The 16286-nt window shown below is 34.8% G+C and overlaps 1 protein-coding gene across 1 annotated transcript in view; it reads right to left on the reverse strand.

Moving 5' to 3' along the window:
* Positions 1–16286, reverse strand: part of KCNH8 (potassium voltage-gated channel subfamily H member 8) — a 173326-nt gene that overhangs the window by 20891 nt on the left and 136149 nt on the right. The window contains exon 11 of the mRNA XM_056484401.1: positions 13303–13517. Within this exon, the coding sequence (XP_056340376.1) occupies positions 13303–13517 (215 nt within the window). The remainder of the gene's footprint in view (positions 1–13302; positions 13518–16286) is intronic.

Consider the following 16286-nt stretch of genomic DNA (forward strand, 5'->3'; position numbering starts at 1 on the left):
ATCATTTTGCTTAGCTTCTAGGAACAGGTACAGCAGGAATGTTAAATAACATCTTTAATTAAAGCTCTAGGCAAATCCCAAATATTAGCAGCTTCACAAAAAGCATCTCAGAAAGTCTGCATTTTCCTGCTGAAGGTTTTAGAAGTGACTTATCATTTGTAATTTGTATACTGGGAGAAGATTTCCCTCACTTTTTTGTTTTGATGTTGGTTTTTTCCTACTTGAATACATGTTGACCATGACTGTACGTCTTGAAAACATAGACAGAGAAATTACTATATGGGTTTTAAGCTGCCTGACCAGTTGCTCAGCACAGGAGCCACAGCCACCCATCAATCCCCCTCTGCTCTGTGTTACCCTGCCTTGGTCATTGCTGCACAGCAAATGGGCTTAGTGGCAGCACTTTGTTGCCTTGTGACCTTCCCAGAAGAAGGGTAAGGGAATTTTTGAAGGCAGGTTGCTTTTGGCAGGGAAGGGAGGGAGTGTTCTCAGGAGGCCGTGTAACAGAAAAGAAGGGCAGGTGCAAACACAGAGCAAGTGATGTGAGATGCTGCTGATCAGAATTCTCCTGTTCCCCAAACTAGCTCCTTTAACCCACTGGGGACAATTTCAGTCTGGAAATATTGTTATTTTAAAATAAACTAGAGACTTATAAACTACCTTTTCCATGGCACAAAGTCCACAGTAAAAAGCATTGTAATTGACTTCATATAAATATACTGCAACCATACTCACTGCTTGTAACTTTGGATACCCTGTCCTGCACACACAACAGGGGTCTGGGCTTTATGGCTTAGTTCTTGAAAGTTGGAAAAATAAACTAATCGGTGCCCAGAGAGAATTCTCAAGGATTTTTGATTCTAAACTTGTTCCAGCACTTCCTCTCTGTCTCTCCCTCCAGCATCAAAGAGAAGAGATGAACAAGAACTTGGACAAAGCCAGTCAAAGTGCAGTAAATTCAAAGTCCTCATTATGCACATAGCTTTATCTTTGTAAAAATGTGGTATCAGATTAAATAATTAGGAGGTGTTGCCCCAGTTTCTAGAATGCTAAAACCTTTTATTTAGGGCAATGCACAGGTGCAATCCTCTATAAAATGCTCTATTTTTTCCCTATGTAAAGAGTGTGTCAAATACCTCACATCGCTGCCTTTTAAAAGAAATACAGCTCTTAAAGGATAAGGACTGCTGAAAGAAAAAACACACATATTTAGCTTACTATGCATTGAGAAAAAAACAAAGATTGATGTTAGCATGAGTTATGTGAAATAGTGTCAAAGAGTTCAATTGAATTTTTAATTTCAGCCTTGCAATCTCTTTCTGTCATAAAATTTTTCCATATATGGAATCACAAATCTATAATAATCCAATTTTTTAATATCTTAATGCACAGATTTGAAAAATTCAGTAATCCTTAAAATTGTTTATTAGAAGCAAAAAAAAAAAAAAGGAATATTTATCCATTTGAAAACAATAGTGGTTTGCTGTTGAAAGCCAGTGATCTGACAGTTTTTTTAGTGTCAAGAGGCAGTACTAAGTTATAAAGAACCTCTGCCAGGAGCTGTGGCCAACCCAGGTAATTAGATGCACAGTAATTCAAAATTAATTCCAATGATTCCAAAACCCTAAAAAGAAAAATATAGAGACACAGCTAAATTGGAGGCTAATACATTTTATGTCCAGTCAGTAAGTTTGTGTGCTGGGGCTCAATAAAATGTTACCAGTGTTTGCTGGTCTGATTCTCGTTGCCTCCACAAAAAGTAGGAATAAAAATAGAACCATAATTTCACTTATTTTCTCGTAATCTTTGGTACTAAAATACATGAATAATTCTTTATATTGAGGAGTCAAAAGGATAAAATACATTTTCAGGGAAGGATTTGAAATCAGAGTATTAATGTTCTTAGTCAGCATTTGGAAATGGGAAAAACCCATTTAGGAGCACTGGCAGTGTGGGAAAAACCCCAAGAATGCATGCCAGATGTTCTATTCTTTACAAATTTACTGTATGGTAATGGAAAAGATACAAGTACATAACAAGAGATTATTGTACTGCTGCAAAACTTAATGCCTCACATGTGCTCAGGCCTCAGTTTTCTGTAATCAGGAAATTTAAATGAAATATCACAAGTCCTCTAAATCACAAAAGACTCAATCACTCACAAAGAGCTTGTTAGGTATAATTGTTTCATACTGAGCAATTTGCCATGCCCAGCCCCTATTGGGTATTTTCTTGTTTTGTTTTTCTTTTTAAGACTCTCTATTGTTCATTGGCTTGTTCCTGTGTTTTCTCGAGGCTATTCTTATCTTCCTCGCTTAATGGACAGATAAAGAAAGAGTATTTTGTGGAAGCAGATGTTTTCAGCATTCTCTGATGCTTCTTATAGAAGAGAGTACATTGACTTAGCAGCAGAAGTTGAACAGCAGATCTGTCACTGGTATTTTGTCCTAGAGAGACAGTAATTGTGAATTGCTGTGAGCTCTCCAATCTCCTGTTAAGATGTTGTCCTGAAAGTTTTGTTTCTTTGTAGTTAACTTGAGAAGTTGGTACAAATGTTCTGTGACTGGCTGCTTGTGGTTAGCTTTGTATAGTTGGTTTTTTTTTTCCCCAAATAAATACTTTCTTGGATGTAAATCTCACATGAGCTTTTATATTTGGTGTTAACCTCATTGCATTAATTACATTTTTTTAAAAACTAAATTTAAATTTTTTCATGAGCAATACAGCATGTATTACATTTCTTAAAAAGATGCTACAGAAAGAGAAAACTATCCCTGTCACTTGTGCCACATTAAGAATAAATAAATTGGAAACGTGGATAGTATAATTAATAATTTTTACTTCTATTTGCTTACATGCCTCTATCCCACCCCAAAGCAGGAGAAGGAATTAGAGTCTCAACTGCTCTGAAAATGCATCTTTCAGAGTAAATCTGTAGCAGTAAGAATAAAAAAAAAAAAAAAAAAAAAAAAAAAAAAAAAAAAAAAAGAAAGAAAAGAAAAGAAAAGAACAGTCTATCAATAAGATGAAAAGAAGACAAAAGGAGGAATTGTTAAAATACACAGTAGACCTGGCACTGACTGTACTGTCTGGGAGGTTGTATTTTTGGAAAAGCTTGCAGATTACTGCAGAAAAAAAGATATAGGGGGCAAGCTTTTTAATATTCTAACAGTTTGATTACAGTCAAGTAAAGAATTACATTATAGAAATTACAATAAAGGCTAACACCTTCCAAAGTAATAAAACTTATATGCTTAACTTCAAGCAGCTCTAAGGTCTTGAACAGGCTCATAAATATTTGCATGATTGGCCCTGGATTGATTTTCGGACTCCTCACTTTGAGGCTGTAGATACAGTGAAGGAGTTGTGATTGTATTGTTAGCTTTTTATTCAAATGATAAAATTGTGCTATCATTTCCTTCATTAATTAGTCCTATATTATCCAAAATAACAAAAGGACAAGTCATTGTAAAAGTGCTTCTAAATTTAATGTCCCCAATAGATCAGTATTATACCAATTCAAATAAAAGGAATAATGAAAAAAATATTAAAAATCAATCCACTCTCCAAACTGACAAAATTTTAAAGTTCAGCTATATTAGGATTAATTTTATTTTCCTTTTTTCCAGCATCGAGACAAAGATAATATTAATATTGTAAAAGTTATATTATCATGTTCCCTGAGGGACATTGAGACATATTAGGAAAAAAGTTATCCTCTAGGATGCCTGTCTAATTAAAATAGAAATATGATTAGATTCCAAGGCAATACTCTGAAAGCCAGGAGCTTTTCCTGTCTAAAATTCTGTTTGACACAGTGTTTTATATCTTCCTCATACAACAGTCTAAAAACATCAATAAGCTGCTTTGCTAGCCTGGATTTTTTTCAATGTGTTACCCTTGGGTTAAGCTTTATAATCTGATGCAGAATGTAGTAATCCCAGGAAGTGAAATGAATGGGAATGGAGAGTGCCCAAAAAGACTCAAAAGTTAAAATTAGAAGTAAAATTTTGTCACTTATTTAAACATGTTCATTCTAGTTACATTGATTTTTTTTTTTTTTTTTTATTTGTCAAGGAAATGCTAATGTCTACTTGTGAAAAGCTTTTAATAAATATTTAAAAGATTTTAATAAATAATGTAAAGCCCATAATTCCTGTCTCTTAATCCATTCACAAAAGTAAGAGTCAGAATCTGGGCATAGGTCACATATACCTAACATAGTCCCAGACTAATGCAAATAGGCTAATTTCCTCCCCTCTTCTTTGGCCTTTTCCATATCTTTTGTGATTCAGTCTTACAGTGAATTACAGTCCAATTGTTTTGGGTGTAAAATGGGAAAGATTTATAAAAATACAAAAATAAATGAAAAAAAAAAAAAGGAAAAAATTACATAATTGCTCAAATAAATTGTGGTGGGATGAATCTTCTAACTGGAAAATGACCACAAATCAGAAGAAAAAAATTACTAGAGAGAAAACCAAACAGTGTAGGTGCCTGTTATTATTTTCAAAAATATTAGAATAACTGAAGGCTAAAGAAATGTAGTGGGAGATTATTAGTGAATAAAGATTATTTGGGTAAAGGTACTGGGAAAGAAAATAAAAAGACCAAGCAGTCTTTTTTGAATTACACGTTTCCTTGTTGCATTATTTCTCAGTGGTGTACCATATTGAAGAATATATTAGAAACACGACAGTGAGGTGATTATCTTGAGGGGTACTGGGGGAAGAGATGGCTCAGAGGCACCACACATCAGGCTCACAAGTAAACAAGCTTTATGAGCTACCAGACTACAAAAAAAGGTGTCAGACCTGGCCTGCACTATAGCTCCAGGTCAGCCTTGCTTCCATAGTAAAGAAAGAAGTTAATTGTCAGGCTGGGGGGCTGGAGGAAGGACTGACTGTAATCCCACACAGGGAGGAGGCTATTGCAGTGGATTTCCTTGTTTGAAACTAGCATCCAACTTAAATAGCCAAAGATCCACCAAAACATGCTGACTTGTCATGATTACGGGCAGCAGACCTGTGAAATATCTTGCAGAGAGATATTGGACAGAGCACATTCCCAAAATACATCTCACACATTTAATATCAAAAAGGAAGTGTGAAACAGGTGAATTAACTGCTCTGATTTTGTTTGTTTTTGCCAGTGCCCACGCTCATGTACAGCTGCATGACTTGTTCCCTAGGAATAAAGCTGAGCTGTGTAAATGACATTGTGTGAGTGCTGCCTTGTTCAGCAATAGAGTAATTTTTTGTGAAGAGGAAGAGAGAGACAGAGAGGTAAGGAGGAAAAAACATTCCAGATCATTCCAGAAGTATAAATGAAAAATAAAATCTGAGTAGCTTGTAAAAGGTGAGAGCCCTGAGTTATATTTGACAGCAGCCCTGCAGGAGAGTAGGGAGAGTGCCTAATTGGAGAGTAGACCATGCACAGAGGCAGGTAAGAGACCCACTCCATTGAACTTATCAGGAATCAAAGTTAATTATATGTTACCTGTTTTAAAATTAGTTTAGTTTATGACAGTATGAGAAGTACCTTCATTCCTACACCATAATCACTGGGAAGTTGAGAAGTTTATAGACTCCATATCAAGAGGTATAAAGGGAAAATTAATATATGGTGTCTTTTGGGCTGTTCAGCCATCAGCCACTTAGGGCTTCTACCAGAACCACTAGAGCAAAGGGAACCACGTGCACGTGAAGTAAAGAGAAAGATCATAAACAGCCAGTTCACAGTTTAAAAATTATTTTTGTAGATTTTGATTTTTTTTTTTAATAATCATACAGATAAAGTACTAGACTTCCATTGCTTTAGGTGATTTATTCAATTCTATATTCTACCTGTTGTAATAATTCTTGCATGGAAACACAAAAACTGCCATTGATTGGCCTCTTATTCTGCAAGCTTTATACTTACTGACAATAAACACCAGTGAGATACACCTGCAAGAATAATACATGATCCTCTGCCAGACAAGCTGCTGACAAAGGTGGAAGCTTAATATGCTCCAAGCTATTTAAAAATTACAAGTTTTCCTCAAAGTTGTCTACTCAAAGCTCTACCCATAAACTAGGATTGATTGACTTTTTTAAGGTAGCCCACTTCATTTTACACAGCTGCTGGGTGGTGTGACAAAATCATCTTTTTTATTAAAAAGTTATTTGGAATTTTTTGGGAAATGTTCTATGAAAATTACTTATTATTAAAAATATTTTGCAATCTGTGATTGTGCAGAAGGAGCTGTGATCTAGGCTGGAGTAGAGAATAAGTGACTAAGTACGGCAGTAGAGTAAGAGATAATTTGAAAATTAATTTTTTCAATGCATGACTGTTATTATAAACACATAGGTAATACCCATGATATAAAATTTCTTTTTAATTTTGCTTTGGAAGTTAAACTCATCAATAAGTAATTATACGAAGTTTCTATCAGGTTTTCTTATCTTAGAAAATTTGTCATGATTAAAAGCAACTTAGAAAAAATCCCCATGCTTATTTTTTTCCTTACTATTTATAGAATAGCAAATAGGGTAAGTTATTTGCTTCTTTAAAGTGAAATGCTGTTTACTATGCAGACAATCAATGGGTTAAAAATCAGAAACTTCTCATTATTTTCATTACTGATTAAGAATAGATAATGAAATACGTAATAGATTGTGTTATTGCTATATTGAAAAGCAACATTCATAAATTCAGATGACCTGTAGTCGAAATCTAGATCTAGAAAAAGAGACAAGAATGAATACATGTAAAATATGTAATCTTCTAGCTGAAAACCAAACAGTGGCAAGGCAGGATTTAATCTCAATTTTGTGCTTGCATTCAAAATATTTTTTGCTATTGATTTTCAAGGGCAATGCCAACAGTTAGAACAAAGAAAGAAAAGTCTTCAAATCAGCAGTTAAAATGACATGAAGAGGAATTACTTATATGCTTTAAAAATACTTACTTAAGACTTAGCTGGAACAAATCAGAAAGCTCAGTATATTTTAGATTAGAATTTGTAGACATTTTTCTTCCCTAGCTCTCCCTCCATTGCATGATCCAGACCTTAGAGCTACTTTCACCTTTATGAACAATTGATTTGGTCAAGTTGTCAGATTTTCAAAAAGAAAATGAAGAGTCACCCTTGTAATTTCTTAGATATTGCTAATTACAACTTGAACTTTATTACATTAAAAATTCCTCTTAACTCAGTCATTAAAATTTAATAAATTCTAAATATCAGCCATTCCAAAGAACAGGAATTAATCCCTATTTTGTCAGACAATGCCTTTCAGAGGGAAGATGGGGAGAGATCCTTTGGTTTTATTGCTTCTTGGCTGCTACGTTGCCTCTTAAAACGTATTTGTCTATTTATTTATTTTATTATCAAGGAGCCTGGCTAAGGTGCAGTAAGACTCTATGTTCCCAACTGGAGAAGGAATCTACCACATTTTCATGAAACCTTATCATTGTTTCATTTACACTGCAATCTAGTGACAGAATCAGTCTTTCCTTGTGTTTTCATTTTACAGAACAGCTTCTTTTCCAGAGAGAGACCCGCCATTAACGGAAGACCAGCCAGAAGAACGAACATCTGGGTTGCCCTGCTCATCTGCTCCAATTTCCTCCTCCCAAGTAATACCCACAGCCAAAACAAAATGTTTGGGTCACATCAGCTAATATTACCAAACAAGAAACCATGTTCCTTCCAGTAGCCAGCCCTTTTCTACCTGTCTAGTGGGGTTACCTACAAATGTGTGGCCAATACCAGTGGATGCCATCTGTACTCTGCAAATCTGGGGTCAAATTACTAAAATTATAAAACCTAACCCCGTAGATGATTGCGGTCACTGGATCAAAAAATTGCCACATGCACCAACAGATCACCAGGAACTGGAATTACTGAGGTAGGTCAAAATGGATTATTGTATAAATTTTGGGCATTTGTCATCTTTTCAAGATATTTCAGCAAATAATCAATTATATAGAAGCAAATCTTTATGGCGCAATTACACCGTTCACACTTCAGTCTGATCCAAAGTAAACCCAATCCAACTACCACCTGGTATCTTTTTCATCTGCAGAGACAGATATTCCATCAAAAATCAAGGGAGGCCCAAGCAGCTTGGGGCATCTTGGAAACCCAATGTATTGGAAACCCAATGTTTCCATGGCTCACATGTTAACACGAACAAAAACATCAATTCACCAATTTGAAAAAGATTGTAATGACAAAACTACATATTGTACAAGAACAACCAAAATCATTATGTTTTCTTTACTGCCATGGGTAGCTGCTGTTAAGGCCCTCAAACAATGAGATATTGTTGGATTCTGGCTCAGTAAACAAACCATCAGTTGCCCTCCACGAACTATTGGCTGATGTTAATGCAGTTCACAGTGCCACACTCCAAAACTCTTCTGCAATTGACTTTTTATTAATTGCACGTGGTCACGGCTGTGGAGATTTTGAAGGCTTTTGCTGCATGAATTTATCAGATCACAGTGAATCTATTTCCTGCAGCATAAGACTTCTAAAGGAGGGAGTTGCAAATTGAGCAGGCAAGTAATTGGCTCACTCATCTCTTCAAAGGCTGGAATCTATCTACTTATACCTTATTTATCATCAAAACTGGACTGTTAATTTTATTAATACTAATTACCGTTATTTCTTCCTGTCTATTAAAACTTATGATAAAGACTTTTGAAAAAACAGTTTATATTCCCATCTTAGGAAAATAAAACAAGGGAAATGTTTGAGGTAACTCCAACAATAATGTGGATGATCATGGCTTAAGGCCATGGGAAAACACTTTCAATAGGGGCGAGTAAAAAATCACTCCCAGAACCCTCCAGTTCCATATGTTGATCATTGCCAGAAAATTCTGTTTCCCTTATTGCCATTGGTTCCTTTTTGCTGCAATAATTTCTAATTGCCCTTCCCTATTGGATCCCCTCCCTAAACTCCACCCAAATTCCTACCCTCCTCCAAGTTCATAGATATCTCTGCCATTCCCTAACACTTGCTTTTTGCCATTGTCCTTGTGCATGGAATTAGCCACCCTGTACCATCTCTTTCCCAGTTCTGTACAAGCTGTTCTGCTTATGGTTTGTTGTTTTCTATTATTAAAACTTTTTTGTTCCCCAGTGATCAGGTCAGATTTTCTTTCTGCTTAAAGTTGCAGAGTTCAGAAGCCACTGACCCTAATAGCTGGTCTAGGATCAGACAGAGGCTTCATTCCACTTTGGAGAGAGGGTAAGGAAAGCTTTTGTAGGAGCCAGAACACTACTTTTAAGTCTACAAAAGGAAAAGTAGATTTTTTTTAGTTGCAAGTCCTATCTGCAAACAAAGATTTTTGACTGCTCAGGATTATAACCTCTTCTTTTTGAAAATGACTCACATCAATAGAACTTTAGTGAGACAAAGATTGTGCCTGCATGTGCCTTGTCTTCCTTTGGGACTTAATTATAGCTTGATAGTATAGGTTTTAATGTATCAATGTGGCTCTAACAAGCCTTTGGTTTGATTTTTTTTTTTTTTTTTTTTTTTAATTTGTTGGGGTTTGTTTATTTGTTGGGGTTTGTTTTTGTTTGTTTTTTTTCTTTTTTTTTTTTTTTTAATCTGAGTAATTCTGTCTACACTGTAAATTCTTCTGCGTGGACATAAGAAATAATCAGAAACAATAAATTCTCACAAAGCCTACAAAGGTATTGTCCAAACATTTACTTATCCTGAGTTAATAGGATAATTCAGAGTTGTGAACAGCTGCTACTACTCTCTAAATGCACCAAATAACACATTTTCTAGCACTGGAGGATAACAAAATAATTCCCAGTTTTTCATATTAATGTATGTGCATAGATGTATCCACATATGTTTTAAGAACCTTCTTCTGAGGGCTTAGTTTTATCAAATCGGATATGGGACACTCTCACTGCCTAATATATATGCAATTTGTAATTCACAGTGAAAAACTATACAGATAGGATGAGGTACATGTCAAAATCTGTGTCACTCAGCAAACTATTTCCTTATTATGACAGCATAGTCACAGACCTAGAAAAATTGGTTGAAATGGCTGAATAGTTACCAGAAAAATTAGTATTTTCTAACAGTCCTCAAATAGTTGAATACATATACAAATACAGTTATTGGTTATTGACCAAGAGGGAGCGAAGAAAGCAAGGGGCAGAATAAGCAAAATACACAAAATGTATCTTCTCCTAGTTCATTTCTTGCTGTGATGAAAATGTATAAAAAGATGGCCAGGTAGCACTGCCAGTGTGGTTGAACACACATTAATGATTTTGGTAATAAATCACAGCAATTCCTGGCTTAAGAGTTACCATGAGAAATCATTCAAAGTGTGTCTCTCTGATTCTGCGTCTGTTTTTCCTTTTACTCATTAGAGCCTTAAATAGTTGCCTGCTCCTGTACTTAAAATCTGGGCTTGTCTTCCAAGATTGCTAAACAATGCCTTTAATCAGTCTATTACCAGACAGCTACAATTCCTACTTGTTACTGGGAAACCTGGTTACATCTCCTGGTTTTACTGAAAAGAGACACAACTGTGGAAGTCCTTGAGCCTTTTCCACAGTTACACCTTACTTGGAGTTTAGTGCAGATGAAGAACATCATTATATATCCTCTTAGACTTGCAAATGAACCAAGAAAATAATTTTAAAATGTTTCCTTTTTGTGTGTGTGTAGGTAGGGAAAATATGTAATCTAGTGCCAAATATCTAATTTTGCCACTTCAGGAGAAGACACTACAGATAACATATGACCCCTTTTTTGTCCACATGCTTCTAATTCAGTTCAAATCTCTGATTCAATTTTAATCATACAACGAAGGTGGAAAGCAGATAAATTCTTATTTATTTACCAGAACTAAATTCTTATTAATTCTCAGCTTTTTAATGCTGGCTTAAAGTTTTAATAAATCTTCAACCTACAGTCGATTTTGTGGACTTTGACTGAAAATGGAAGAATATTCTAGGTCAAGCCTGAAACACAGTTCACAAGATATAGTGGGGAAATTAATATTATTTCACCCTTCAGTTCACCTGACCCTAAATACTGCTGTTGATTCATTTTAAGAACTAAATTCACATTTAGCTACAGATTTACAGATTTAAAGCATCCAAGAAAAGAGAGTGAGAAACAGACTTATTCAAATGAATAGATCTACTGTTTAACTATGGAAAAGTTCTCCAAATCCAAGCATTCCACAAAGCTGCAGAAGTCACAAAAACTCTTGAAAGTGAAATCTCCCTATATTAGGGAGAGGGAATCCAGATACAGTGGCCTAGCTAACAAACTCTTCCATAACACCATTTCTCCAGTGCTGTGTTTAAAAAAATAACAAAATAAGCAAGAAGTCATATTAACATATCTAAAAACTGTACATCTGATAACTTTCTTCTTAATTTTCTCTGGCAGTAATCATTGGATAACTTCAATTATTTCTGTTTACAAGTATTTTCCTGCTGAAGGAAAGCAAGTGGTTGATACTTGCTGCTGACATAGATATCTGTCCTCACTTGTACCACCTGATTTTGTAGTGGTACAATTTTTGGCTGCCTTATTTATGCTGTTTATCCTTATTAATAAGTAAAATGGTTGGAAAGGGATGAGATGTTCTACTGCAAGAGAAATAGTAGTGGAGAGCATAGTTAAGCAGAGGATGTAGGCAAAAGTGACACTGATAATCTGGCTTGGATTCTGTTTATCTGCTTGTGACACTGGATGCTACTCCATGTCACGACATTTTTTCCTTTAATTTCAAGGCAACAGATTATACCATGAAAACACAGCATATTCAAAAATGCTCTAAATATTTTCTACTTTAAAGCAGAAAAGTTACTTGGATGTGTCCCACATTGCTTTAAATTCCATCCTCCTCAGATAGCCTGAGAAACACTCACCTTCAAGACTGCTGTAGGCTTGCTCTCAGCAGTGTCTCTACATCTCCCAGCTGACTTTAACAGGGAAGAGTTGTGCCTGAATTTATAAAAACTGAATGCAGCTGAGAGGGTGATCCCCAGATGTGTCACCATACAGAAAAGTACGAAGCAACACATTGTTTGTTCCACGACAAAACTGCAGTGGGGAATGCAATCATCTTCAAACCCTAACTTTACATGGAGTTTTACTCCTTTTCAGATCAAACATTCCTCCCCTAGGGAAATGTGTTATACAAATTAATCACTGGGCTCTCAGAACAGCTGTGTACTCTCAGCTGCTGTTTTCAGCATCAAGAAGTTTGGAGACATTTCAAGAGACAAACAAATGAGATATCCTGGTTATTTTCCTCTCCAGAAGTACACACTTATGTATGGACTCCTTTCTGCTGCAATGGTTTAATAGAGTGTTGCTGTGGAAACACTGGCACCAAAGTACACCTAATAGGAAGCTGTGCAGAAAAATCAGCCCATATATCAAACTCATTGGGGTTTTGCACTGAAAAGTACTTTGGTGCACTCTTATATTTGTCCCCTGTCTTGAGAGTATCCTAGTGAAAATTCATGTTTTTCCAATGTTAGTTCTCTCCATGTTAGGAGAAGCACAAAACAAAGACAAACACCTGAACTGTAAAACACCAGGTTGAGAGTTTGGCTGTAACTGTCTTTGAGCATTCACGTGATAAAGTCAGAAAAAGAGAGATGTCATAAAAGCTTTTCTCTATTAAAACTGGAGTATACGTATTTTCTATATAATATCAGTGAAAGTACTTTGATGAGTCTGTATGGAAGCCTTTAAGGAGTGCTTCATGTAGAATCTCTTGTTTCATTTTTGTTTGGGGCTTTTGTTTGTTCTTCTTTTTTTCCCCCCCAAATAAAGTACTCGTTTAAGTGGAAAAACACATTTCATTTGCAGTGCATGAGAAACAACTGTTTTTGATTTTCAGTGTGTGTGATGACATTCTTAACTAAAAGTGATAACCAATGATGCATGAAATGACTGTTCATTAGGCTGGCACATGAGCTTCTAGAAAAGGTATGGCTAAAACCTTTATTTGGACTATTGTTTATATGACTATGAATTATTTTTAGACATAAAAAATATTTTTAAAAATAAAGAATTTTCTCTATCGATGACGTTTGTTATGGAAAATGAGAAGCAAAGAGGTTATTAAATGTTTATGACCTGACCAACTGATAAAAAATTCATGTAGGTAATATCTGAATTATCAAACAAATGGAATCAGCAGTTCCTTTAACATAATCTGTATATTATTTCTTTATTGTGGCAAAATTAAAAAGACCTGAAAGATTACAAAAACTGCAGAGACCTTTAGAGATACTTACATCACTTTCATGGCCTTCTCTTAGATTGTAAGTGAGATCATGCTGGATGTCTTCAACAAACTTGTGAGCATATTCTGGGTAGAGGTCGAGCACTTCAAAGAGACCTTTGAGTATAATACATTGGAGGTCACAGTATGTTAGAGCTTTAACATCTGCATTTGTTTTAATAACTTGATCTCTAATGGATAGGTTTGCTCCAATTAAATCTCCTTTACCTAAAAGAGAATACAAAAAAAATTATCTTCAGATCATAAATTCTTTACTTCTTTTTTGAATCATAGAGCTGTTTAATACAATTGCTATGCCTAAACCTGAAATCCCATTGTTACTAATGCCTTGTTTAATTAATAACAGGCTAAAAGGTCATAGACTAATTTTTTTCCTTTTTTTTCAGAAGCAAACTTATACACAATTAACTGGAGGTACAATGCTAATTTTCAGACAGGTGACTGGCTGATTTAAGAGAGCAATAAAGTAAATATGTATAAAATGAAGATTTATGCTAGTAACTAATACCAGGTGCAATTTTTTTTCTAAAAAGCTGTGAGGTGTTTTTGTGTGTCTCTCAAAACATGCAGGTGTTGAGGTAGCATTTTAACATTTCTGTAGAGAATTAAAAATGGCCTAGGAAAGAATAATTATGCTGTTTTTTTTTCCTTTATGGGCAAGATTGTCTTAGAACACCAGTTGTATTACAAACCTCAATTGACTATGTATTGAGGAGCACAAACATTTTGTTATTAAAAGCTTCTATAAACATCTGATCTGAGATATAAATTACAAAGTGGAGTAATTGAATCAGAGGTTTTCCCCAAAAGTTACATGCATTAGCAAGTATTAGCATACCTCATCTGGACCACTGTGTCCAGTTTTGGGCTTCCCAGTATGAGACAGAATATTGACATAATAGAAAGAGTCTGAAAGAGTCTACCAAGAATCAGGGACTAAAGAATATAATTTATGAGAAAAGGCTGAAAAAACAGGGTACTGTTCCATCTTACAAAGAGAAGGCAAAGGAAGAATATTATTACTATCTTCAACAGCCCAGAAGAAAATTGTAGAGAAAACAGAGTGAAACTTCCCTTCAGAGTGCACAGGGATACAAGATGTACTGGGTACAAAGTGCAACAAATTAAATTCTCATTATAAATCAGGAAATGAAAATCAAGAAGCGGTGGAACAGCCTGTCCAGAGAGGCTGTGGAATTGTGAGCTTCCTTGGAGAGGTTCAAAACTTGCCCTGAGGAATCTGAGATAAATTTTCTCTGTTTTAAGTAGGTCTAAGCTGGGTAGCTTCTGAAGGTCTAAAGGTCTCTTCAATCTTACATTATTCTGTGATTAATAAATAATAAGATAAGACTGTCACATTGGAAAATCCACTCAGCATGTGATTCCAACTGTATATTGCATAGGAAATGGTCAGCTTGCAGGGTAAGTTAAACTAATCAGTCAACCATCTCTGAATCTTCTAAAATGGGATAGTTTTGCACTCTAAAATATAACTTTTAGTACCTCAAAATATTTTTATTTTTATTTACGTGGTTCTTGAACAACTTTCTCAAAAGTATTCATCATAAACTCAGGCTAGAGAGGGGTTTTCTCTTATGCCAGGAATATACATACATTAATGCTATTTTGGGGTCTCTTAAAGATCTCTGTTAGTATTAATGAGAACTGGTGTGAGCTTAGGTCAATCTGGGAAAGAGAAATTTGATAGGTAACAATAACATCTGTCATTGCTCATCACTATATGTATTGCTACATAATAAATTACAGCATGAAGCTAAGCAATAATACACTGACATTTCGCTGTAAATATCAACAAGATATTAGATTTCTTCAATTATATTAAGCACAGGGCTGGCAATGTTAATTTATAGATAGCTGTTAATGTGGACAAGGGAAAGAATATTTTAAATATACCAAAACTTATCCTTAAACATCTTAATTAGAAACGTTTTAGTTATATGAACAGTATTAGTATCAATAGTGCATAAAAATTTTGGAAAAAATGTTAGATTTTTATTTGAAATAATTTCAGGCTTAAAGATACTACAACTGATCTGGTAGTGCTAGTATATGTTTCTTTTTCAAATGAAAATCATGCAGCAAAGGCTTTAGGTAGTAACCTGAAGCTTCATGTAGAATTAATGAAGTGATTAAATGATTCTACCTTGAATGTCAACATTTGTTACATAACAGAATAATTTCAGCTATTCTTAGTAGCTCTTTTCTTTTTTCTTTAATTGGATAATAAGCTTATATATACATGTTTCTCACGGACACATCTGTTTTTCGATAAGTCAGGGACATGTAGTCAAAGTTATAAATGTTCTCATTATGGATATTTAAAAAATAACTTATTGCTAATATTTTTAACAAACCAAAGATATATGATCAAACCGTACATAACTCATATTAAAACATATTTTCCTATAAAATATATCCTATCCATCATTATTAGAGATAAAGTAATAGTCTCTAGAGGAAGGAAAGATGTATTTAATGAGAACATTTCACTGAGTTGTTGCTGCAGTGCTTGTTAGTGAGAATGGTTCAGTAAACAAAAACTAATCCACTAGAATTAGAATCAGGACAGAATTATAAAATATTGTAGGAAATGCAAGTAACTCAGCATTGTCAGGGAAAAAACTGCTGTCTTGGATTTTGATGACATCAGTGACACAATTTCTCATAGGGACCTACGTGTTTGATGCATTCATCTTCTGCTGGTGCTAATTAGGTTTAAGTGATGAAGCACTCATTCACTGTAACAAAACATTCTTTCATTGTTTTATGTTTATGTTTTTTGCATTATGATTTTATTAACTTCTCTCAGAAATCCACCAATCTCTTTCTTATTGTTTGGGTTGTCACCATTACACAATGATGCCTTAATTAACATTTTCAGAAGTGCCTGAAGATGGAATTGTTAATGGAATCATAGTTCCAATGGAAATACCTCTTGAGCTTTAGCTTATATTT

Source organism: Oenanthe melanoleuca, chromosome 2 (genome assembly GCF_029582105.1).
Source record: "Oenanthe melanoleuca isolate GR-GAL-2019-014 chromosome 2, OMel1.0, whole genome shotgun sequence".
Taxonomy (NCBI): Eukaryota; Metazoa; Chordata; class Aves; order Passeriformes; family Muscicapidae; genus Oenanthe; species Oenanthe melanoleuca.